The sequence below is a fragment of the Ictidomys tridecemlineatus genome, chromosome 1, assembly GCF_052094955.1.
Source record: "Ictidomys tridecemlineatus isolate mIctTri1 chromosome 1, mIctTri1.hap1, whole genome shotgun sequence".
Classification (NCBI taxonomy): Eukaryota; Metazoa; Chordata; class Mammalia; order Rodentia; family Sciuridae; genus Ictidomys; species Ictidomys tridecemlineatus.
Genome location: NC_135477.1, coordinates 89462789 through 89489353, shown reverse-complemented (window position 1 = coordinate 89489353; position 26565 = coordinate 89462789). Strand labels below are relative to the sequence as shown.

Genomic DNA, 26565 nt, shown 5'->3' with positions numbered 1-26565 from the left:
TGGGCTGGGGCTGTAGCTCAGTGGTAGAGCACCCTCCTCACATGTGTGAGGCACTTGGTTCAATCTTCAGCACCACATAAAAATAAATAAATATATTGTGTCAAACTACAACTTAAAAAAAAGAAAGAAATGTGATTTTCAAGATATTACTTAAAGATTAATGTATGTTACAACAAACTACCTCAAGGCAGAAAATGGATAAAGAGAAGCAAAGGGGGAAACCCCAAAATTTAATAATTCAAACACTTGTTGTCTTTGAAATATTGAGTTTATCTCTGGGTACAAAAAGTACATATTGAACAGCTGTAGCTAAACAATCAAGTCTTACTATATTCCATCTAGATCAAAAGGTGATCTAGTCTTCAGTCACTACTAATACCCATATACCTTTACTTTTCCTTATGTCCAAAAATATTGCCAACATTTGCTTCTTCTAATACTTACAAAACTACACACACACAAATATGTGTGTGTGTGTGTGTGTGTGTGTGTGTGTGTGTGTGTTTTAAAGTGCCCTTTCAGTAAAGGCAATATTTTCTGGGCCAGTTTAATCATAATAAAACGCAGTGTTTTGAAAGAATGGCATAAAAGGTAAACTGAAATAGCGAACATCTAACTTTCAATACTTCAAAGAATTACTTAGCACTATACTGGGCACCATGAGGAATACAAAAAGAAAGACCAAGAAAACAATGAAAAAAGTGATTAATAATTTTTAAAATACCATCTTAGATATGTTTTGAGAACAAAAGAATCACTCAGTCACTCTTTTCTAGGGTTAACTAAGCTTAAATAATCTTTCATAGGAACAAAATATCTCTGTCATCTTTTAAAGTACTATCTACCTCATTCCATGAAGAGGTCTTTTAATGAAGTACGGTAAGGAAAACTGAACCTCTATTAACCCTGTTTGTTCCATCTGAAATAAAACTGGTAGTTCCAAAAGGTGATGACATGAAAATGATATGGTTAATTCTTATACAATGCTACTACCTTTGGATTTTTTTACTAAAGTTCACTAGGCAATGAATTATCCTTAAATTCTAGGAAGCTTTAAACTTACATAGTGCAAAAAAAAAAAAATCTTTAAAAAGAAAGTTTTGGTGTCATCCCTCTTGTGTTTCGAGGTATATCTACCATCACACAGATGCTGTGAAATATCATTATGTGCCTAACTCTTCTATTAGTAGCAAGTTAAGCATTGGCCAATCATGAGTGTTTCTCAAGAAAAAAATGTGAAATTAACAAGCGTCTATGTAGTCAATAAAAACATCAGTCTTGTATAAAGACAAAAATACCAAATCTTAACTATTTTTTAATAGATAAAAATAGTTAACTATTTTTTTAAGTTAATTTCTGATGGGTTTTGTTACCTCTTCTTTTAGTGCATGTTTCCTCTGTTCCAAACAGATCTCTTTAGCTCTCATCATCTGCAAAGTCTCTTTAGAAACTGCATATTGGAGTTTTTCCATACGTTCAGCAGCTGCTGCCCATGATGCTTTACCAAATTTCTTCTGATCTGCTCGCATTCGATCGTACACAGCTATTAAAATACAATCATTTTTAAAAATGACACTAAGAAATAGAACTTGACATTACAGAATTAGAAAATCTTTGGTTTCACTGACCACATGAATCTTATCTTCATAAGTTACCTACCAACATCTCTAAAATATGATGACAATACTGTACAGTCTCTCTAATGTCTTCAGTTTCAAAAATAATGTTCTGCAGATGAAACTTAGTGTCCAAGTAGCTTAAAATGTTTTTTCAAATACTTTCATGTCTAGTGTTAGTAACTTTCAAAACTTTTATCAGAACTTTATTCTGTTAAGGTTTTGACAATCTGTCCTAACTATGCTAGATGAAGGAAAAACCATGACTATTTAAGATTATAAACATTCAAATCCACATTCCTAGTTCTATCATTCTTTTCCCTCCAAATATATCATAACACCCTGAGGTGGGAGAGAAATAAGTTCCAGATAACATGGTGCTCATGCAGAGGAGATAAAAACAATACAATTGATTTTCAGAGAAGACATAGCCCTGACCCACCCATCAAAAAGGAAGAACTTTTTAGTTTATCAGTGCAGACCTAGTTAAAAATATAATCCTGGTGGCTAGGTGAAGCTGCACATGCCTATATTCCCAACAACTTAGGAGGCTAAGAGGGAGAATCCAAATTTCAGGCCAGCCTCAGCAACTTAGAATGTGGGGACATCGCTTAACGGTAAAATTCCCCTGGTTTTAATCTCCAGTACAAAAAAAGGATGGACACACACACACACACACACACACACACACACAATCTTAGTAGTCAAAAGGCTAACATCTTCCAGTTAAAAAAGTATACCACTGATAAGTAGCACTGTAGTGGCTCATTCTGGTCTTACATGATTGATCCAAACACACTTTAATTAGCATAAAACAAACTAAATTATCTTTTCTTGTTCAAGCTCAAAGGCTTTTGGGCATGATAAAGTGCTTAGAATTTAGATAATAAGAAATCTGAAATGATTCTGTTGAAGCATGTGGAATCCTAGGATAATGCCCATAGGAAAAAACATCTGAAACTGGAGAAGTTATAAATAACAGCAATAATCTATAAATTGTTTACACAGGTCCTGGGGTTGTGGCTCAATGGTAGAGTGCTTGTCTAGCACATGTAAGCACTGGGGTCGATCCTCAGCAACACATTAAAACAAATTAAAAATGTGCAGGATACAGTGGCACACACCTGTAATCCCAGCAGCTTGGGAGGCCGAGTCAGGAGGACTGGGAGTTTACAGCCAACCTTAGCAAAGAGCAAGGCACTAAGCAACTCAGTGAGACCCTGTCTCTAAATACAATACAAAAAAATAGGGCTGGGGATGTGATTAAGTGCCCCTGAGGAAGGAAGAGAGGAAGAAAGGAAATAAAGGTGTTGTATTCATCTACAACTGAAAATATTTATAAAATAAATTGTCTATATAGAATCAAACCTAACAAACTATGAATTACATGAGGATTTAATGACAGAATCATTGCACTTATAAGCTGTATACAGAACTGATGGACACAAGAAGTCACACAGAACTGAAGAGGATCACAAAAGTGAGGGTTTTTTGTTGTTTTGTTTTTTTGTGTCTTTTTAATTTTTCTGTAATGGGTAGAGATTTTTTTCTCAACTAGAAGTGTGTTGTGTATCTAGACACTATCCTTAATATCGTGTTTTCCTTTTTAAAAAACTTTTTCATTAAAAAATTATAATACAGCTTCATGGTCATGTGTAACTTTAACTTTGTTTAGAAAATAATTTTATGGTTTCTTAAGTGACTGTAGAATTTTGCATTCCTAACAGAAATGAAGAGTTCCAATTACTCTATATCCTCATCATTACTTAGTATGTTAGTACTTTTAATTTTAGTCACTGTAATACACATTAGTGGTATCTATCTCATTGTGGTTTTAATATGTATTTTGTGGTGACTAATGACATTGCACATTTTCCCCCCCTGTACTTGTTTGCTATCCTTATCCTCTAGTGAAGTGTCTGTTCAAGTTCTCTTTTCAACTTTTCACTGGATTATTTTCTGATTTTTGAGAGTTCTTTATGTAGCCTAAATACAAGTTATTTTATCAGATGTACCCAAATATTTACGCTCAATTACACTCTTAATTGTTTCATTTAAAGTGTCTGGCAGTATAAACATTTTAAACTTTTGATGAGATACATTTTACCAAGTTGCTCATTTACAGTCTGTGCTCTTTTTGCTTTTAGCTTTTTACAGTTTATATCTGTGGTATTATTAAGAACTCTTTGACTAATCCCAAGTTATAGATTTAGGTAATTCAAAGAAATAGATTTTTCTTTTGGAATTACATTCTACATTTGAATCTATGATCCATTTGAATTTAAAGGAAGGTTTATATCAAAGTTCAGTTTTCTGTATGTAGATGGTCAACTGTTGCAATATGTGTTGTCTCACTATTGATTTGCTTTATCAAAGATTAAATGGCCATATTAGTATGTCTAATTCTTTACTACTATTCTCTATCACTGATATAGGAAAGGTAAGTGTACACACATATGCCTGCCTACAAAGTAAACACCTTAATTTGCTATGGTCTTTAACTGCTAGGATGAATGATCCTATGTTTTTCTGTATAATTATTCCCAATGTAAAATACTTAATCACTCATCTTCAAAAATGCCTAAAAAGAATAATTTTACTGGGACTTACCTTTTTGAGCTTTTGCTGTTATTTCAAAATATTTGACTGTAAGATCTTGAATAGATAGTACAGCCATATGAGCTTTCCGCTGCCAGTCGGCATCTTCTTTTTGTAGACTCTCAATTCTTCGGGGTCCCAGATAATCATTTTCCATAGAAATCTTTAGAAAGAAAGAGAAAAAATAAGAGGCTTCTTTCCTTTTTTTTTAACTCACTCTTCTTCAAACATTTACTAAATGCTTATGTGTCAGCCATTAAGCTAGGTGCTAATAAACCAATACTTCCTTCACACTGCTCTAGAAGAGATGCTATTAATTTAAAAAAGAAGTGATTAACAATAAAAACAGACTATTTGACATAGAAATCTATTTTTCCATGGCTCTCCTCTATACTCTTCCATCTCTTCCCCTCAATATATAAATAAAGGATATAAACCAAAAATGTTAAAAATCTGATTATTTTGGGGTGTTGCAATAAAGAACAATTTATTCTGTCCTTTTCAGTAACTACAAATTCATGTTAAAAATTATCTGTGTGGAGCTGGGGATGTGGCTTAAATGGTAATGTGCTTGCCTGGCATATGCGAGGCACTAGGTTCAATCCTCAGCACCACAAAATAAATAAATAAATAAATAAATAAAGATACTGTGTCCACCTAAAACTAAAAATAAATATTTTTAAACAATCATCTGTGCACCGCTTCGGTAACTTAGCAATATCCTCTCTCAAAACAAAAAAGGTAGTTTAGTGGTAGAGAAGGAAGGAAGGAAGGAAGGAAAAAAAATAGAACAGAAGGAAAGAAAGAAAATGGAAGGAAGAAAAAGAAAGGCAAGATAAAAGAGGAATAGAAAGGGAAATAATTATTTGTGCAATAAAATATTTGTTTAATTTACTGCCATTAAATAAATAAAATACAGAAAATGCAAATTTTAAGACTGATAATATATAAAAATTAGCCCATGTGCATACTGATAAGGCCCATGACTGAGGCTTAAGGAATTCTTACATTCTGAAGTTGGGTAAAGAAGGACCTACAGACACCAAGTCAGACATAAGGAAATTTCAGAAGTAGTAAGATTCAGAGGAGGAAAGACTCTCATTGTCACACTCCACTTAGTAGAAGAAGAAAAGGATGAAGACTAGTATCCATGGACATAATATCATGAAGATCACTGTACTTAGCAACATGGTTCTGACCTAAAAGGTAAACTCCCTTTTCTTTTTAACTTCCATCACATCTTTAGAACTCAGTTCATTTATTGGTGTGTGAAAATACCCTGACTTTCCATAATAAGCTAGTTGGTGCAATACCTATACCTTTCCTTCACAACAATTACTACTACACCCATACTTTACCATTATTTTGTGAACTTGCAAATACTAACACAATATATTGTATTTCCTAAATGACAGAAAAGAATAGAAAAAATTCCCTTCCATGCAGTTTTGTATCAAGAGAAATGCAGACACACATATATAAATAATATTCTGAGAAATCTTATTACGTGAAGGAATAGAGAAAAAGAGAGACCTGGGGAAAGCTATGGGCTTATTTATGGGACTTTTGCTTTCTATTTTGAGTAGCCACATCTTTTTTTCTTTCTTTCTTTTGGTACTGGGGATTGAACTCAGGGGCACTCAACCACTGAGCCACATCCCCAGACCTATTTTCTATTTTATCTAGAAATAGGGTCTCACTGAGTTGCTTAGCGCCTCACTATTGCTGAGGCTGGCTTTGAACTTGCGATCCTCCTGCCTCAGCCTCCCCAGTCACTGGGATTATAGGTGGGCACCACCAAGCACAGCTTGAGTAGCCACATCTTAATGGGAGATTATGGGCAAGGTGAGGTAATATAAGAAACAAGTATCCAGTGGAGGGCAAATCTAAAGCTATAAGAGATGAGGCTAATTAGAACAGGGAAATTCTTTTTAAAAAAAAGTAGGGAAATTCTTAAGCAGAAATAACCAGAGATGTTTGCACTGAAAAATTCTTTGAAATAAAGGCCAAATTTGGATCCTACACATCTAACATGAAAGTTATGCTTAATATGGTTATAAAACACAATTTTATGCATTAGTGTTTTATGAAGTTTTTTTGGTATTTTTTCCTGGCAGCACTAGAGATAGAATTCAGAATCTTGCACATTAGGCAAGTACTCTACCACTGAGATACATTCTCAGCTCCTGCAAAGGCTTTTTTAAAAAAGATTTTAATAACAGGAAATGATGCTTATAATAGTAGGTGAGGACAGATCAAAATCATAGACATAAATCTAATTATCTAAAAGAGTTGCAGAGAAAAAAGACAAAATAAAAATAATATATTATTACTGTTATCTTATTGTGGTAATTTTTTTTCCCTCCTGCTAAAAACCGCAAACTCACTTTCCCAAATTTTTTTCTTCACTGAATATATACATCTTTTATAGTCATAAGGAAAAAAAATGACTTGATCTCTTCTTGGGTTCACAAACCATACCAAGTACACAAGGAGAAATCACATTATCCCAGAAGTTTCCTGTTTCTATTCAAGCAAACAGCTAGAACCATGTTTTCAGATATGGGGCCCACCAAGAAGCAAGACTATGAGTTACCTCCTTTTTTCCAATCTACAGGGAGGGAGGAGAGTGGAGATTTTATCAAAATCTAAATGTCTCCACTAATAGCTAGAAAAGAGAACTATGAATCTATGCGAGTTCTATATCTGGGACTATAAAAAAAATGCCAAATAAAGAAATTTAGGCCAGGAACAGCGCCTTTAGTTTCTTGATAGTCAGTTCCCTACTTATCTGGATCTCCTCCCCGACTTTTAAAATTCTCAGTGAAGATTACTATACCTCCAACTTCAGGAGCCTAACATAATATGCACTGCATATCGTTGGATTTTTCTTCTCCTTTTTAGACTTTCTAATGGCTCCTTCCTGGAAATTATTTCAACTATAGAATTTGAATAGAGACACTAGTGTACTAGGTGCTTCAAGGAGCACAAGTATATGATTGAGATGCACATTCTCCTCCTAGTAAACACACAATCTCATTGGCGAGGTGCTACAAAGATATCTGTGATGTAGAAGTCAGTTTTGAAATTAGGAGACACATCTGTTACTTATTAACTGAGAGCTTTGAAAAATTACTTATCAAGTCAATTGTCCACTCAAAATGATGGCATATTACACATCTGCTCAGTGCCAATATTGCACTGTAGACAGCAAGACATTTGACTTAATGAAAGACATAGGCAATTTAAAGAATTACAACAGAATATGAAAAAGCATCATGACAAAAATTGCCTAAGATACCAAGAGAACACCAAGGGTAGAGGTTCAGGTGCAAAGTCTGGTCAGAACTAAAGGAACAGAGTAGTGGATTCACAGAGAATAAGCAGAAAATATTGGAGGAGGAGTAAATATTACAAACAGTGAGTCTCTGGGTAAAAAGAATAAAAGTACTTTCAAGACCATGGAGATTTATGCTTAAAAGTCTGTTGAGAGAAAAAGTAAATAAAGTTAAGTAAGACAATCAGGGGAGACAAAGACCACTGAGAAGAATCAGAAGGGGAAAATACATTTAGTTATTTAGATCAGGACATACTTCACTGAGTTTTATAACTTCAGATGGCTTTAAAGGAGGATATGTCAGGTCTATATGGAGTACACGGGGAGAGAGAACCCCTGAAAAAGACAAGCTAGAAGCAACTACCAACCTGAACAAAAGTGTAGAGGCAGGCATGTGGAGGGCATGCTAAGGGAGAGAGAGTAGTCTAGCCTTGTAGGAGCTTAGATGAAGCAGATAAAAGCAATGGGAGGGGAGACTAGAAAAGTAGGTTGTGGACACTATGAGGAGGTTTTTAAATGTCAGGCTGAGCAGTGTACTCTTAATTTGACAAGGAAAAAAAAAGCACTGTGGGATTTTAAGCAATAAATAGTATATTTGGACTTAATTTTAGATTCAAGTATTCTAGTGGACCTGGCTGCTCATAATAAAATCATTGAGGTGTATTTATCCCTGATTTTAAAATCTCTGTTTAAAAAGTGAGCATTATTTACAAAGGTGGGATAGAACTTCAATAATGCTTCAAGTTGAAAATTTAATCTCATAGTTAGGATTTATGAACTTTTATTCACAGTATAAACACAAGAGAAATGGAAATAACATGCATTACAGCTTTTAGACATGATAGTCTTTGACATCTACCTGAAGTTAACTGTGCTTTGTTACCTTCACAGAATAAAAAAAATGCTCAGTATGCTCTTCTTCTAAACTGCTTCTTAATTTCACTTCCCAAACTCAGTAGTCACAACATCTATCAAGCCTGAAGCATATAAATTCTTGTCTATCATTTCTAAGTCCATCCTTCTGCTTTATAATGCTTAGATTTGGGATCAGCAGATCTCCTTTAGGCTTTTCCAACAAAAGAATTTGGAAAAGTTTGCTTAAGTTTTAATAATTCCAACTTGTTCTTTGTTTGCCCAGTCTTAGAGGGGTAGCTCCTTATATAATTGCTTCCTGAGGTGCCTTAGAGTTAATTTCTTGATTTCCTAATTATTCAAAATTTTAAGATAGAAGTCATTTATTTGCATGATTAAATACTGTATCCTTAATCCACAGGACTTGGGGGGAAGTGTATAATTTGCATTAAGGCTTTTTGGGGAGAAAAAAATTTTTTTCCTTTAAAAAAATTCTGTGATAATTATTTGACGATAAGTTGTACATTGCTATTGAATTAATATCTTCATCTTCTCTACACACACACATTCATGGATATTTAAGATAGACATGCTTTCTATGCTTTTTCCCCTACGCTTTTTAACAGACTTTTTGAACTTAGCTGTAATGTTGTCATTAATACTTAAGATCCTTAACAGTTTAATGTACCTAAAGCATTAAGCAAGAATATTCTTAAGTTCTTTTCCTAACTTGGCTAACTTGAAGATGTACAGCGTTGGTCTGCTAGATCATGTGCTAAAAACAATGACAACTCTGTTTTGAATTTCATAGCTAGAAAGAAAACAGTCCCTGTTTTAATATGGAAAAAAATGTGTGTCCCTTTAGGTAGCTAGGAGAGTGAAACTAGTTTATAAATAGAAATTTTCTGGCATGAAGTTCCTCATCATAAAGCACATCACTTACTGAGATACTGGGTTTTATATGAAAACTTAAAATTACTTCTATTGCTGGGATACTGGGGTGGAAGAAACCTAACTAAGATTCTTTGATGAAGCAAATGTCAAGATTCACTTGTGAATATACTGATATAGTAATATTTAAGATGCAAATTTCCCAGGCCCTAGAGTTGCCTGAAGATGATTCTTCAATAATAAGCAAATACTAAGAGCTTCTTCATACCCCAGGCAAGAAAGTGAAATGATGCATATTTTTCTTTTAAAGTGAAGCAGACTCGGTAGCATATGCCTGTAATATTAGCTACTTTAGAGGCTGAGGCAGCACTTTAAGTTTGAAGCTAGCCTGAGCAACAGAGCAAGACTTTGTCTCATATTAAAAAAAAAAACAGAGAGAGAGAAGAGAGGAGAGAAAAACCAGAGAAGGCTGGTGGTAGAACACTTGGCTACAAAGGCACTTATATAATCTTGCTTTGTAGGTAGGGAGAGGATCAGCACATTCAAAATTTACAAAATGTGGGAGACAACTGGCAAAATGAGGTTAACTTGCTCCAAGAGAATTTCTTCTTTTCCTGTATATTCTTAGATCCAAAGCATAACAACAATTCTCATACTGTGTTAAAACAGCAGGCTCTGCAAACATTCAATCCCAACCATGCCACTTACTAGCAACCATCAACAGTGCTAGGTTGGTATGATGATTGAGGGAGTATTAGTTTACTAATTTTTTTTTTAAGAGAGAGAGAGAGAGAGAGAGAGCTAGAGAAGAGATAGAGAATTTTTTTTAATATTTATTTTTAGTTTTCGGTGGACATGACATCTTTATTTTATTTGTATGTGGTGCTGAGGATCAAACCCAGCGCCGCACGCATGCCAGGCGAGCACACTACTTTGAGCCACATCCTCAGCCCCTAGTTTACTAAATTCTGACAAACTATGTCAATATCATGTTGTCTGAATAAAAGCACAAGCTTTTTATTCAGTTCACCATTCCTGTTTCTATATATGTCTATCTGGAATACTTACTAGTCCAATCCAAAGTTTATACTGACACATATACCCATTTCCTACTGGGTTCCTATTCATTGTACAGTAGTGAAACCCCAGATAATCTCTCTTTTCCATTTATAATCAACTTGAGATGTAAACTTATATACAATAAAAGGCATCCTTTTAAGTACATTTTTGATTTGACAAATTTATGGGTCCATTTAACAACAAGAATAATTAAGGGCTGGGGATATGGCTCAAGCGGTAGCGCGCTCGCCTGGCATACGTGCGACACGGGTTCCATCCTCAGCACCACATACCAACAAAGATGTTGTGTCCGCCGAGAACTAAAAAATAAAGATTAAAAATTCTCTCTCTCCTCTCTCACTCTCTCTTTAAAAAAAAAAAAGAAAAAGAATAATTAAGATTTAGAACACACCAATCATCCCAAAGGATTCTCTTATGCCTACCCATCCTCCCTCAGCAATTCCCCAGCATCATCCCAGGCAACAACAGTTTAGCTTTCTGTCAGCACATATCAGATGATCATTTCTAGAATTTCATATAAACAGAATCATACAGTTTGTGCTTTTTATGTTTGTCCTTTTACTCAGCATAATGTTGTAAGCAATATTATTTTAGCTTAATTTGTATACAATTAAGCTAATCTGCAGAGCACTCAATCTGTCCAAGTTTTACCTTCACTCTTTAATCTGGATTCTATTACTTAGGGTGCTTTTTCATTCCTTTGCATTGCTAAGAAGTACTCTACTATATGAAAATGACACACTATGTTTACCTATTCACCTGTTGATGGTATTTGGGTTATTTCCAGTTTGGGGCTATTACACATGAAACAGGCATAGACATTATGCACAAGACATTTTTGTGAACAAATATTTTCATTTCTTTGCTTTAAATAGCCAGGAGTCTAAATAGATGGTCTTAGGTAACATATGTTTTAACTTTTGAAGAAAGACCCAAGATGTTTCCAAAAGTGATTATACCACATTAAACTCTAGCTGGCAATGTATGAAGATTCCAGTCATTCCACATCCCTACCAGCCTATAGAACTAACAAAATTCATTTTTAGCCACTCTAATGGGTATATAATAGTATCTTGTTATAGTTTTAATTTTCATTTCTCTGATGACTACTGGTACTATGAACATCTTTACATTAATTATTAGCCATATTTTAAGTGTCTTTTAAAAAAATTTAGCCAGGTTTTTAAATGTTATTTTTCTAACTAAGCTGTAAAATTCTTTTTTCAGATGTTTCACAGGTACAAGTATTTTCTGTCTATGGCATGCCTTCTCATGTCCTTAACAGTCCAAACAGCAAAAGTATCCAATTAATCAAATTTTAGTTTATGGTTCAATTTTTATTTCCTATCTTTAAAAAATATTAAAAAACAAAAACAACAACAAAAATTTCCCTTTCCTTCCCAAAGATTATGAAAACTTCCTTCTAAGTCAAATCAATTGACAAGGGTGCCAAGAATACACAATGGGCAAATGATCATCTCCTTTAATAAACTGCATTAGCAAAACTTGGTACCCACATGCAGTTATTAAAATTAGGCTCTTCTCACCTTATATAAAAATCAACTCAAAATGGATGAAAAACTTGAATGAAAAACTTCAAACTTAAATGAAAAACTGCATAAGAAAACACACAGGAAAAGCTCTGACAATAATCTAGGAAGTCACTTTTTGGATACGACAACAAGAGCAAAAAACAGACTAAAAGGATTACCTCACACAAAAACACTTCTGCACAACAAAGGGAACTACTAAAAGTCTATGGAAATGTTTTATCAAGCCATACATCTGATAAGGGGTTCATATCCAAGATATACAAAGAACTCAATCGAAAGACCCAATTTAAAAATGGGCAAAGGACAAAAGCAGACAAAACATATAAATGGCCTACAGGTATTTGGAAAATGTTCACTCTCACAAATCATGAAGGAAATGCAAGTTAAAAACCACAATGAAATATTACCTCACACTTGTTAGAATGGCTATAATTAAAAAGAGAAATGCTGGAAAGGAGGTAAAGAAAAGGCAACCTTTGCACTGTGTTGGTGGATATGTAAATTAGTAGATCCTTTATGGAAAACAGTAGGCAAGTTCCTCAGAAAATAAAAATAGATACATGATTTTTGTATGTACCAAATGGATATGAAATCATTATGTTGAGACATCTTCACTCCCAAATTTACTGCAGCATTATCCATAACTGAAGAGATTAAATCAATCAACAGATGGCCATCAACAGATGAATAGATAAAATGTATATACACAGAATGCTATTGTACCTCTGCAAAAAGAAGGAAATTCTGTCTCTTGTGACACAACACGGACAATCCTGGAGAACATTACATTAAGGGAAACAAGCCAGTCACAAAAAAGATAAATACAGCAAAATCCCAATATATGTAAATTCTACAAAGTTGAACTCATAAAAGCAGTGAACAGGATGGTGGTTATCAGGATTGGTAGGGAAAGGGTAGTGGGTATGGGGTCTTTCGAAGATATTGGTTAAAAGATACACATTTTCAGTTGGGAGTAGTAAATTGAAAAGATCTGTGCAACATGGTAACTATAACAGTATATTTATTCTTGAAAACCACTACAGATTTTAAGTGTTCTACCACAAAAAAAAAAGTATGTGAGATAATAAATATGTTAAGTGGCTCAATTCAGTCATCCCACAATGCACAAAAATATTATGTTGGTTGGGAGTAGAGGTGCAAGCCTATAATGCCAGGGGCTTGGGAGGCTGAGACAGGAGAATCAGGAGTTTAAAGACAGATTCAGCAATGGCAAGGTACTAAGCAACTCAGTGAGACCCTGTCTCTAAATAAAAATATAAAACACGGATGGGATGTGGCTCAGCAGTTGAGTGCCACTGAGTTCAACTCCCAGTACACCCCCCAGAAAAAAAAAATCAGGTTGTACATAACTGTTGAGAGCCACAGCCAAAGGGACCCCAGCAAACTTCCAGCTGCCAGCTGATGATTGGCTCACAGCGCCCCAGCAAACTTCTAGCTGCCAACTGATTGGCTCCTCTACGGTGATGCTTATTGGGCTGTTTCCCCGCCCTTTCAGATCACCCGAGCTGCTCATTGGGGGACTTTTTGGCTCCGCCCATGCGACCTAGCCAATAGGCCTCAAGAGCAGGAGGAGTGGGGGAGGTTGAGAGGCTTGTGGGAAGCCCGTAGTGGCAATTGGGTTCTGAGGTTTTTTCCTGAGGAGCTGTGTGGTGTGTGGTTCTAAAAATAAAGTTTGTTTCTTTTGACAACTTGCTCCTGAATTGTGCTCAGCCAGACTGTGCACCTAACAAATAAAAATGATATGTACTGGGGCTGGGGTTGTGGCCTAGTGTTGGAGTGCTCACCTAGCATGTGCAAAACCCAGGGTTTGATCCTGGGTAGTTTGTGTCGAACTACAACTAAAAAATAAATAGTTTTTTTTAAAATGGTATGCATTAATTAAACATTTTTTAAATAAAAATAAATTTTAAAGCTCTGCTGGAATTTTAATCTATGGAGCTGAGTATAAATATGATATCTACCTTGATTTGGATATGATTTCGATGTGACCTCCAAAGGCTTATGTGTTAGAGGCTTGCTTCCTAGGGGAGTAGTATTGGAGGCAGTGGATCTTCAAGAAGTGAGGCCTAGTGTAGTTCTTTAGAACAGTCTGGGTTGGATACTTGGAAGGAACTGTGGAAATCTTATCTCTCCGGCTTCCTGATCTCTTCCTTACACAGGCTTACACTACATCCACCATGACATAATACAACCTAAAGAAGGCCCTCTCCAGATACTGAACCATGCTATTTGGACACTGAACATTAAAAATGTGAGCTAAGTAAACCTCTTTTCTTTATAAGTAATCAATCTGCTTCAAGAATTTCATTATAGTAAAAAAATAGACTAATACACTGGAAAAATAAACATTTTTTCCAATTTATTAATATGTTCCATACCTCCTTTTATTTAGGCATCCTAATTTTTCTCTGCAAAGTTTTACGATATTCAATATTTGGGCTTTAATACATTGCTTAAACTTATCCCTAAACAATTTATGCACAGGGATGCTAATATAAATGGTACTTTAAAAAATTTGATTTTTAAGTTGCTGACAGGAAATGCAACTGAATTTTTAATAATGATTTTATATCCCTAAACTTATTTCTAGGATTTCTAGTTTTTTAAGTTCCTTAGGATTTTTGACATGTGACTTTTTCAAATAAAGAGCTTTATTTCCTGCTTTCCAATTTATGTTTTTAAAAACTGCCTTATTGAACTGGCTAGGACCTCCAGGATAATACAGAATAAAAGGAAAAGTTGGAGATGGAGTGTGGATCAGTGATAGAGTGCTTGGCTAGCATATGCAAGACCCTATGTTTGATTACTAGCACTACCACCATCCAAAAATTGATAAACTAATCAATCTCGCCTTGTTTTCAATATTAAGGCAAAGAATGCAGTCATTCACTATTAGGTATAACTATAGATGTTTTATATATGCCCTCTATCAGGGTGAGAAAGTTCACTCTTCCTCGTTTGTTGAGTTTTATCACAAATGAGTACTGAACTTTGCCAAACACTTGTCTGCATCTATAGAAAGGATATATAGTGTTTTCCCCCTTCATTTGGATAATTATGATAATATGGTAATTTACATTGGCTTATTTTTTAATATTAAACCATTCTTGCATTTCTGAGAAAAATCCCTTGATCACAGCATATCATCATTTTTATAGATTACTGGACCCTATTTCCTTGTTTTATGTTCAGGATTAAAAACAATGTATTCTGGGCTGGGGCTGGGGCTCAGTGTTAGTGCACTTTTCTGGCAGGCGCGAGGCACTGGGTTGGATTCTCAAAACTGCATATAAATAAATAAAGGTCTACCAACAACTAAAAAAAGAATGTTAAAAAAATAGTGTATTCATGAAGAGAGATTTATCTGTAGTTTTCTTTTTTCTATGTCTTCATTTGAATTCAGCATGGGGCTAAATGCCGGCCTGATAAAATGAGATCGGGGATATTCTCTCAGCTTTTATTTTCTAAAAGAATTAGTAAACACAATTCTCAATAGCTAAATTATGGAATCAACCCAGGTGCCCATCAATAAATGAATGTTATTAAGAAATTGTGATACACACACACACACACACACACACACACACACACACACACACACACAGAGGAATTCTACTCATTCAGTAGAAAGAATGAAATTATAGCATTTGCCAGGAAATAGAAGGAAATGAGGAATATCTTGGTAAGTGAAACTAGCCAAACTCAGAAACTCAAAGGTCGAATGTTTTCTATATGTGGAAGCTAGGGTAAAATAAAGGAAGAGGGGCAAGGAGGATAAGATTATATAAGGAACAATAGACAGTGAAAGGAGTCCAGTAGACTAGGGGAGGGAGCAGTGGAGGAAGGACGGGAGGGAAAAGGAAGGGAATGGGGAAGAACATGAAATGAGATCCATTTTCATGCATGTATGAATTTGTTGGGATAAACCTAACTGCTAGTTATAACCATAAAGCTCTAATAAAAAATTAATTAATTAAAAGTTTGTGTAGAATTGGTATTATTTCTTCCTCCACTGTTTGACAGAATCCTCTAATGATGTCATCTGAACCTGGAGTTTTCCTGGAGTGTAAAGGTGTTAAATTATGAACTCAATTTTACTAACAAATACAGGACTACCAAAATTTCCGTCTTCTTGAAATCCGTTTTTGAAAATTCATATTTTTCTATGAAGTGTGTCCATTTCATCTAAACTATAGAATTTGTTGGCACAAGTTTTTTTATATTCTGTTTATCTGTAGAAATATACTGATTTTTGTTTAATCAATTCAATTTGGGCTGGGGATGTGGCTCAAGCGGTAGCGAGCGCGCTCGCCTGGCATGCGTGTGGCCCGGGTTTGATCCTCAGCACCACATACCAACAAAGATGTTGTGTCCGCCGAAAACTAAAAAATAAATATTAAAATTTCTCTCTCTCTCTCTCAAAAAAAATTCAATTAGATATCTTGTCAATGATTCAGATAAAGATTTCATAGGTCTAAGATTGTTCCCTTCCCCCAAAAGATGGAGATAGGAAATGAACAGTCAAAAAAAAAAAGCGAAACAAAGAAAAAGATGCTAGGCATGGGGTTCCGTGTTAAAGCACTTGCCTAGCATATGTAAGACTGAGTTCAATTCCTCCCACCAGGAATACAAAAAAAAAAAAACTACAAAAAAAAAAACACAACAAAACAAAAAGCATCCTCCCAGAAATCAGTCTTCACTAGACTATTAGGCTCCACATAAGGCAATCATTTATGGGACATGGGGAGAACAGCATCTAATCAAAATCACTGCAGACTAATGATTAGGAAAAAAAAAGCTTTTATAATGCCATCAATTCCACACAAATCTTTCTTACCTGAACATAATAATATACCACTAGAATTAATTTCAACATTAATGATACCACAAATGTTATACATTCGACTACTTTTCCTACTTCAAGGTTTGTGTGTGTGTGTGCGCGCGCACGCACGTGCACGTGGGCATACACACATGCATGCATTTCTGTGAACTGAACCCAGAAGTGCTTTATACTACTGACCTAACCCCCAGCCCCTTTTATCTCATTTTGAGGCAGTCTCACTAAGTTGCTGAGGCAGGCCTCAAACTTGCGTTCCTCCTGCCTTATCTTCTGAAGCTGCTAGATTACAACTGCAAGCCACTGGACCTAGTTACTTCAAGGCTTTTCAACTAACAATTATCTCAGTGCACCCAACACATATCCTATCAATAGATCAGGGTGAAACATGCTTTTTACTCAATTTTAGGCAGTGATTTTTATACTTAAACACAAAATTTACTGAACATATCTTATTTCATTAAGATTTACTTAACCTGGAAGACTGTGCCAGCAAGATCCTTTTATTGATATAGCTAGCCTGGCTTAATAACACAAATACATTTAAAAAAACAGAAATCATGACTTTAATTAGCTGCAAATAACCTTCAGAAGCACCAAAATATTTCTATGACGCTACATATTTTCTGTGTAACTATGTAAACACAAATACCTTGCCAAAACAATTGTAATTGCTTTTCTAGTGAGTATGGATTTTCTAACGTAAAAGTAATGAGTAATCAGTAATGTAATTAGAAAAATAAATTATTTGGAATTACAGACACCTGATTTTGAGTACTGAATCAATTCTTCTACTCACTAACTAGACACAAACAAAACCAAATCATCCCAATGTTAGTTTTCTTATCTATAAAGCAGAAAAATCATCTAATTTATAGGGTTATTGTGAAAATTAACTAGTTAATAGCACCACTTAACATGCTAAAAAAAAAATAGAGTAGTCATAGTTGATGGGACATCTGAGGGTCAAAATCTCAGAAAAAGAAATGCAGGAAAATATCATTTTTATCTTAAAAAATGTCACAAATTTTAAAAGTATGTTGTCTGTTTTTCCTTACCTACACTCTGCTTCCCAGGAAAAAGGGAGCAATAAGTGATGATATTGGCAGATACAGCCTCACAAGTCCATACTGTCCAATTTTCTAAAGTGTGAAGTAATATAAAACTAAGAATGCATATAGATTCTGGGTACTCAATACTCAATGGGAGTATGATACTGACCGAACAACTGCAGGAGTCTCTAGCAGCAAGTGGGATATCCAAGTCGTCCAGTTCATTCCTGGCCTTCCAATCGGATTTTCAACAGACTATAGTTGAACTATCTATAGTTCATTTTGTAAAGCTGAGGATATTCCAACGTCCAAAAATTCTTAGTTTCTTTTTACCATTTTAATCCAAGAGCCAAGTTTAGGATAAAATTGACTGACAACTCAATATTTTTCAGAATGTTAAATAAAGGATTGGGTCAAATGTATTTGTATTAATTTCTATCCTGACTTATTAGTAAAGGGGGAGAAAGACATGCTTTACCTTCTCAAACTTTTTTAACCATCCTACTAAGAATCCCTGCCACAAAGCATAAAGTTCTCGGAGTTACTGATAATTTTCTCGTACACACATTCTTATGTAATGTTCTTACTTAACCCATTATATAAAACACAATTTTAATGTCCCAGTTCAGCAACACTTCCATGTGGATTAAACACAGTAACACTGACATGTGGTCAGCTACAAATCCAAACCCTTAATACTTGCTCAGAAAATGTAATACATATTTCTTCATGAATGAAAACTTAATGTAATGAATTTTAACACTACCATTAAACCACTATTCCCTAAAGAAATGTTCCCCAGACTTCTAGTAAGGAAATCCAGAACTATACAGGACACAAAACATTAAAGGGAGACAGAGGTAGAGGAGGGAAATGGGAAACTTCCAATGTATTTACAACTTTGTACTTTAACAAGAATATATTTCTGGGCTAGGGCTATAGCGCTTGCCTCGAATGTGTGAGGCACTGGGTTTGATCCTCAGCACCATATAAAAATAAGTAAAGATACTGTGCTTATCTACAACTAAATATATATATATTTTTTAAAAAAGAACATATTTCTTTTTAAGCTGTTCTAAATATTAGCTACTCATTAGAATTACCTTTTGAGACACTTTAAAATGAAATGCTAAGGCTAGACCCCAACCAAGAGAAAGAAGTATTTGTCTATAGTATTATTATTATTATTATTTTGGTACCGGGGATTGAACTCAGGAGCACTCAACCACTAAAACCAGCTACTTGGGGGTTCTGAGGCAGGAGGATCACAAGTTTGTGACCAACCTAGAAAACTTAGTGAGACTCTGTTTCAAAATAAAATATTTTCTAATAAGGGGCTGGGAATATAACTGAGTAATAGAGTACTTGCCTAGCATGCAGAAGCCCTGGGTTCAATCCTCCAGTATCAAAAGGAGAAAAAAAAAAAGAAGAAGAAGAAAGGCATAGCTAGCCAGGCTGAGAACAATGAAAGTAGGTAAACTACTATTTAGTGTTTAAAAGACTACCTTGATCTGCTGTCTTCGTAGCATGGCAAGTTCTCTCATGTCTCGGAATGGCTGCAGTAAATACTGATAGAGTTCAGTTGTTGCTTCTGCAAGGCTGCTATAGGCTTCATCCTCCATCTGATATAAGTCCAGAAGCTCCACCATGCTCTCTGTGTTCTTATGCTTATCCAAGAGCTGTCAAGACAAGCAAGTTTTAACACTAAAAAAACTGAGTATAATAACCTATAAATAATTCTTCTTACTTTTTAACATGCTTCCTATCATGTGCTAGGAATGCTAAAACCCAGTAGCAAAAAGAAACTAAAAGTACTTGATTGCTTTTCACCACTCATCTCCATGTTTCAAGTGTCTCACTACTCAAGACGATATCCTAATTCATTTGGGAGGAGGGGAGCCCCATAATTCTGCCTAGCATAAAACCAATATCTTATAATATTCCACAAATTTATAGTTAAATAAAGAAGAAAAAGAATGGGTGGGGACATAGCTAAATGGTAGAGCATTTGCCTACCATATTCAAGATCCTGGGTTTGATCCCAGCACTGCAAAAATATTAAAAAAACCAAAAATCCTAGTTAGGGGATTGGGGTTGCAGCTCAGTGACAGAGTGCTTGCCCTGCAAGAGTGAGGCACTGGGTTTGATCCTCAGCATCACATTAGAATAAATTTAAAATAAACATATTGTGTCCATCTACAACTAAAAAAAAAAAAAATCTAAAAACAAAAAACCCTATTTAATTACTAATCCACAAAGTAATTGATTGACTCTTGCCTTTGTTATTTTACTGATTTTCCCAAATCTCTTGTAAATTTTTTCCTCATCCCAATTTAAAACATTCCCTTAATGACTTTCTTAAATTCATACCCATCACCTCTTTCCAGATTAAGGTGACGACAAAAAAAAAAAAAAAAATGAACAATATATGTTTGTACCTCTCTGCATTGCTTGGTACTCATGTGTGTACATGTTTGTCTAGATATCATTCATTCATTCATTTCATTTTCAAATACTCTTAGGCAGTAGCCTAGGAGCTAGGCATACAAAAATATGGTTCTGATCCCTATGGACCTTATTGTGTAGTGAACAAAGAGAAACCAAATTTATTTTCAAAATGTCAAATTATAAGTATTTTACAGATTATGAAATACAAGTTTTTAGAATAAAAGCAACAATAAAACCAAGGGTCCTATATGAAAGAATGAGAGTTGGGGAAAGGTGGTAAACTATAATTCTAGTTTAAAATGGACAGAGAAAAATGGTCATACAAAGAAGCTTAAGTTGAAATTTAAAGAACCAAAAGAATCAGGTAGCAAGAAAATAGAACTTTATACTTATTCTTCATCTCTTGTCTACCTGGTAACAGTATCATTTTTCCCCCAAAGACACAAATTCTTCTATTCCTAACCATATCTTTAAGTTTCAACTATCTTCTTCCTCGCTTCTTGCTTTTAGCAATCATATAATTTTTTCATATAATTATGCTTAATTTAGGCTTCAAGGGCTGGGGTTGTGGCTCAGAGGTAGATCGCTTGCCTACCATGCCTGAGGCCCTGAGTTCGATCCTTAGCACCACATGAAAATAAAATAAGACATTGTGCCCATCTATAAGTAAAATAATAAATATTTAAAAATTAGGCTTCAAATTTCCTGCCCAGGTTTTTTGGCCAAAAGTACAACACTTTCATTAATAATCATTATAAGTCAGATAATCTACATTAAATTTCTTTTATAATTAAAAAAAATGCCATACAAATAGTAACTATCATTCTGTTGTTTTGAAGCAACTACATGTAATCCTTACTTTCTAAACTCAGAGAATTTCCGCTTTTTTTAATATTTATTTTTTAGTTATAGGTGGACACAATATCTTTATTTTTAAGTGTTGCTGAGGATCGAACCCAGTGCCTCTCACAGGCTAGGCAAGCACACTACCTGAGCCAAAAAACCCAGCCCAATTTCCACTTCTTATATTGACTAAACTGTCCCATCAAATCTCCTCTCCCAGGGCAACATACTGTAAAACAATTACGTGGCGGTACTATGGAATGACCAAAGTAAAAATTGAGGAGGAACTAACACTTTGAAGGAGGAAAGGTCCTAGTGATTCATAGATTTTGGCCTGAGGCTATGCCTCACTGAGCGGGTACCACAATAGGAGAAAGGAGCAACTCAAACTCACATAGAAGCCCAAAGTTTTGCTGGCTTGAAAAATCAAAGGTAAGAGAAGTTTTGAGACAACCACAGCAGCTACAAGTCAAGGGGTTAATTCTAAAAAAGAGAAGGCCTAAGAGGAAGAAATCCCAAATATGCATATAAACTCTAATCAAATCTCTGGTGAATCACTGAAACTATATGTTCACATGATAGGCTCTAAGCAATTCTGTATTTATGCATAAGAAATTAATAAATATTTTAATTGCTGTCTTAAAAAAAAAGGGAGACAGAGTTTAGGGTTTGAATTCAGTCAGATTAACCATCTGCCAAAACAAAACTGTGAAAATCAACACTCTCGGGAGGAGAATCCATACACTACAAGTATCATTTACAATGTCTGGGATATAATCCAAAATTAGCAGATCTAAATAGATAAAACAAATTTCAGTACTCAAAAGACAACTGATGGAGAGCCCCCACAAGATGAAACAGATTTGGGTTTAGCAGATTAAGATTTCAAAGCAATTATTCAATGATGCTAATGGATATAAAGGAATTATGCTCATAAAGAACAAACAACTGAGGCTGGGGCTGTAGTTCAGTGGTAGATTGCTTGTAAAACACTGTGAGGCACTGGGTTTGATCCTCAGCACCATGTAAAAATTTTAGATATTGTATCCATCTACAACTGAAAAATATTTAAAAAACAAACAACTGGACAATCTCAAGAAACAGAAACTAATTAAAAAATAAAGGAACATCCTGGAATTGAAAAATACAAAAACTTAATAAAAAATTCAAGGATGAGTATAGAGTATGTTAAAACAGTATGAGAACCTGAGGAAAGATTAAGATAAATTTACCTAATCTGAAGGAGATGGGGAAAATGAACAAGAACTCAGAGAACTGTCATAAAAAACCATACATTTGAGTTCCAGCAGAAGAGGAGCAAATGGAACAGAAAACATTTCAATAAATACTCCAAATTTGGTTAAAGGCATCAATTTATATATTCAAGAGGCGTTGAGTATCCAAATGCAAAGTAACCCACAACCAGGCTATTACAGTCAAACTACTAAAAATCAAAGATGAGAATGATAAAATTTTAAAAAGAACCAAAGAGAAATAACATCTAAAGATAAACAAGTGAATCAGAACCATGGGGCATGCATGTAATCCCAGTGATTTGGGATTAGAGGAAGGCTGAGGCAGGAGGAGCACAAATTTGACAAACACCCTAGGCAACTTAGCAAGACTCTATCTCAAAATAAAAAGAGGAGGTCATCCAGTGGTAGATCATGCATACTGTGAAGAAGAAGAAGGAGGAGGAGGAGGAGGAAGAAGGAAGAAGGAGGAAGAAGGAAGAAGAAAGAAGAAAGAAGAAGGAAGAAGAAGAAGGAAGAAAGAAGGAAGAAAAAAGAAGGAAGAAGGAAGAAGAAAGAAGAAGAAGAAAGAAGAAAGAAGGAGGAAGGAAGGAAGGAAGGAAGGAAGGAAGGAAGGAAGGAAGGAAGGAAGGAAGGAAGGAAGGAAGGAGAAGGAGGAGGAGGAGGAGGAGGAGAAGGAGGAGAAGAAGAAATAATGAAGATACAAGGGTACATACAAATGCTGACTTTCAAATCAGGAACAGTAGAAAACATAAGACAGAGGGAGATATCTTTAAAATGCTGAAATTAAAGGGAAAGAACAAACAACAACCCACACCTGTCAACCCAGAATTACATCCAAGGAAAAATAATTTTCAAGAACAGATAACGGGCCTTGGGAGGCTGAGGCAGGAGATCACAAATTCAAAGCCAACCTCAGCAAAAGCGAGGAGCTAAACAACTCAGTGAGACGGTCTCTAAATAAAATATGAAAAAGGGCTGGAGATGTGGCTCAGTGGTTGAGTGCCACTAAATTCAATCACCCCACACCCCACCCTGCAAAACCAACCAACCAACCAAACCAGATAGCAGTGGTATATATCTGTAGTCCCAATTTATTTGGGAGGCTGAGACAGGAGGATCATCTGAATCCAAGAGTTTGAGATTAGGTATGTAGTTAGTGATAGAGTATAGCATATTTGAGCCTCTGCCTGGGTTCAATCCAAGCATTACCACCAAAAAAAAGGAAAAGAAAAAAAAATGGGAGCATAAATCAATGGTAGAATTTATGCTTAGTGTGCACAAGACCTGGTTTAATCTGCAGCAACAACATAAAAGAACAAAATAAACATTTTTCCACAACAGTGAAAACTGAGAATTCACTAACAGCAGAAGAACACTACATTTTTTTTTTCATTTTTTAAATTTCTGGCTAAAGGGAAATGGTACAGATAAAAACTTGGATGTTCGGGAAATAAACAAGCAAAAAATAAATAAATAAAATGGAGGTACTGTGGCCAACTACAACTAAAAAAATTAAAATAAAGTTTAAAAAGAATGGAATGTCCCTATAAACAGCAAATAAAGTGAACTTCAAGATACACAGTATTAATGGAGATAATGTTGAGCATTTCCAGACCAAAGATTTAATTCATCAAGAAGTCATAAAAAAGTGTGTATTAGCTAGACTTGTTGTGTATACACCTATAATCCCAGCCATTCAGGAGGCTGAGGCAAGAGGATTTTCAATTTCTAGGTCAATCTCAGCAATTTAACAAGGCCCTAGGCAATTTAGTGAGACCCTGTCAAAAAAAAGGTTGGGGATGTGGCTCAGTGAAAGCATCCTTGGGGTTCAAATCCCAGTACCTTAAAAAGATTTTTACTAACTTAATAGAATTGAAGCAAATTCAGAGTTGGAGGTGTCTAACACTCTCAGCAATTGATAGAATTAGAATATTTCAGTAAAAACAAAGATCTGAAAATACTATCAACCATCTTATTTGGCACTTTTGAAAAATGACTGAAAGATATTATCAAAGAAGTTCTAGGGGCTGGGGAGGTGACTTGTGATAGATTGCTTGCCTAACATACATGAGGCCCTGGATTCAAACCCCAGTCCCCCCCATACACACACACACACAAAGGCAGACCCATGCTAGGCTATAAAACAAGTCTCAAAAACTGAACAGAATTGAAATATTGAGTATATCTGCTGACCACATTGGAATGAGATAAAGGGAATGCCCTGAACTATCTGGAAATTAATATACTTAAAGATATCCAAAAAAGGAAGCATAAGAGATATAAAAACATTTTGAAATGAATAATGAATGAAAGTACAACCTATTATAATTTTGAATTCTGGCATGTAAGAAGATTGGAAGTCACTGTCATCCACACAATAAGAAAAAAAGCTAAACAACTGAAAATCAACAATTCTTCTCAGAATCGAGCAGGGAACTGAGGTCACAGGGCACTCTGTCCCTAAAATTGGCAAGGCAAATAGGCAAAGAGAATCACAACTTACTGGAGGAGAACCCCAAGAACAGAAATCTTTGAGGGAACCATGGAGGTGTGTGTCTGTAGTTCTGGAGACTGAGGCAACATATTAAGACTTTGCTTCTTAAAAGAAAAGAAACATCAGTGGGACCCAAGACCAAGGTAGGAAAATGACTGAAAGATATAACTGGCGAATTAGCACAGTTACAGTATGGAAAGTATGAGAGTTAAAGACAACTGGCCTTGCCCTCACAGTTTTGAATTTTATCTTCTAGATCAGGCTCTTCATATGAAAATTACAGAAAAGCCCCCTCATACTCTGGTCAAGGAAAGGAATCAATTATTTTGAAGTAAGTACAGAGAGCATTCTGTTCTTAATGAGGTCTGCCATTAAGAGAAAACTATTTTACAGAAACTTGCTGACTAAAAGAAGGGACATACCCAACACATGACTTTTCTTTCCTTCTTGTCTTGTCATAGAATGCCTGGATAGTGGTGAACACTGAGAAATACTTGTGAAGGTGACAACCCAAGGGCACAGGCTCACTAAAAGTCAAACCTAATAGGACTATAGAACACTTCCTCTTCACCCAATATGGTATAACCACTCACAGGGCTCTGGTATTTTAACAGGGATTACAATGGAAAAAAGAGCATGACTCAAATTCTATATATGGAGTCTCTAGGGAAATCAAAAGACAAGAGGGGACAAAAAGACCACCACCAGATGAAATTTTAGCTCAACACATAGAATAACCCGGAGGGAAATGCTAGAAATCAAGGCATTAAGAAAAATGAAAGAATGCCTTAGAGTGTACCAAGGAAGAAAATCAGTGAGAATTACAAAAGTTACTGTATTTTTACGGCATAATCATCATCACCACCTAATGGCACACCATTTCTCAGTCCAAAAATTGGTTTATAACTTTTCATCACATAATTATCACAGGGTATAATTCTCTTCATCATGCAACTTAAAAGGTAAACACAGCAGCAATGTATTCACCAGGGGCATATGGATCTTCTCTTGTACTGATAACCATGAGTCCAGAATTCCTGGTGCATGTGTATTGTCAGTACATTTCTGAAAGCCTGCTTATGTACTAATTGTAAATGTGTGGAACTGAGGAATGAAGGTCAGATAACAAAACCAATGATAGCAGCACATAATCTTCAAATTGGAGATTAAATCTCTAAGTCCATACTTTGCTAACATTGTAGTAACTTTTCTCAAGTGTGATATTTCCACTAACACACAAATCAGTAATAACTAATGTGTTACCTTTTTTTTTTAATATTAGACTGGAAAAAAAGTCACTTAAACTGTAATGAAGAATTGATGTGTCAATTTGAACTATTCAAATTTAATGTAAATTCCCGAGTATTCCATGCTCCTGATCTTACAAACACATTTAGTAATAAATGATTTAAGTAATCAGCATAATTTTTTTAAAAAAGCTTAACATATGGGCTGGGATGTTGAGAGCCACAGCCTAAGAGGCCCAGCAAACTTCCAGGTACCAGCTGATTGGCTCACAGCGGCAACAGCAATATCTAGCTGATTGGCTCCTCTGTGGTGATGCTCATTGGAGATGCTCATTGGACTGTTTCCCTGCCCTTTCAGACCATGGAGCTGTTCATTGGGGGACTTTTTTGGCTCCGCCCACACGACCCAGCCAATCGGCCTCAAGAGCACGAGGATT

At 35.3% G+C, this 26565-nt stretch overlaps 1 protein-coding gene across 1 annotated transcript in view; it reads right to left on the bottom strand.

Moving 5' to 3' along the window:
- Jmy (junction mediating and regulatory protein, p53 cofactor) overlaps positions 1-26565 on the bottom strand; it is an 84923-nt gene that overhangs the window by 34705 nt on the left and 23653 nt on the right. Inside the window, exons 2-4 of the mRNA XM_005328996.5 lie at positions 19346-19519; positions 4227-4377; positions 1374-1543 (exon numbers count right to left, since the gene is read on the bottom strand). Of these exons, the coding sequence (XP_005329053.1) occupies positions 1374-1543; positions 4227-4377; positions 19346-19519 (495 nt within the window). The remainder of the gene's footprint in view (positions 1-1373; positions 1544-4226; positions 4378-19345; positions 19520-26565) is intronic.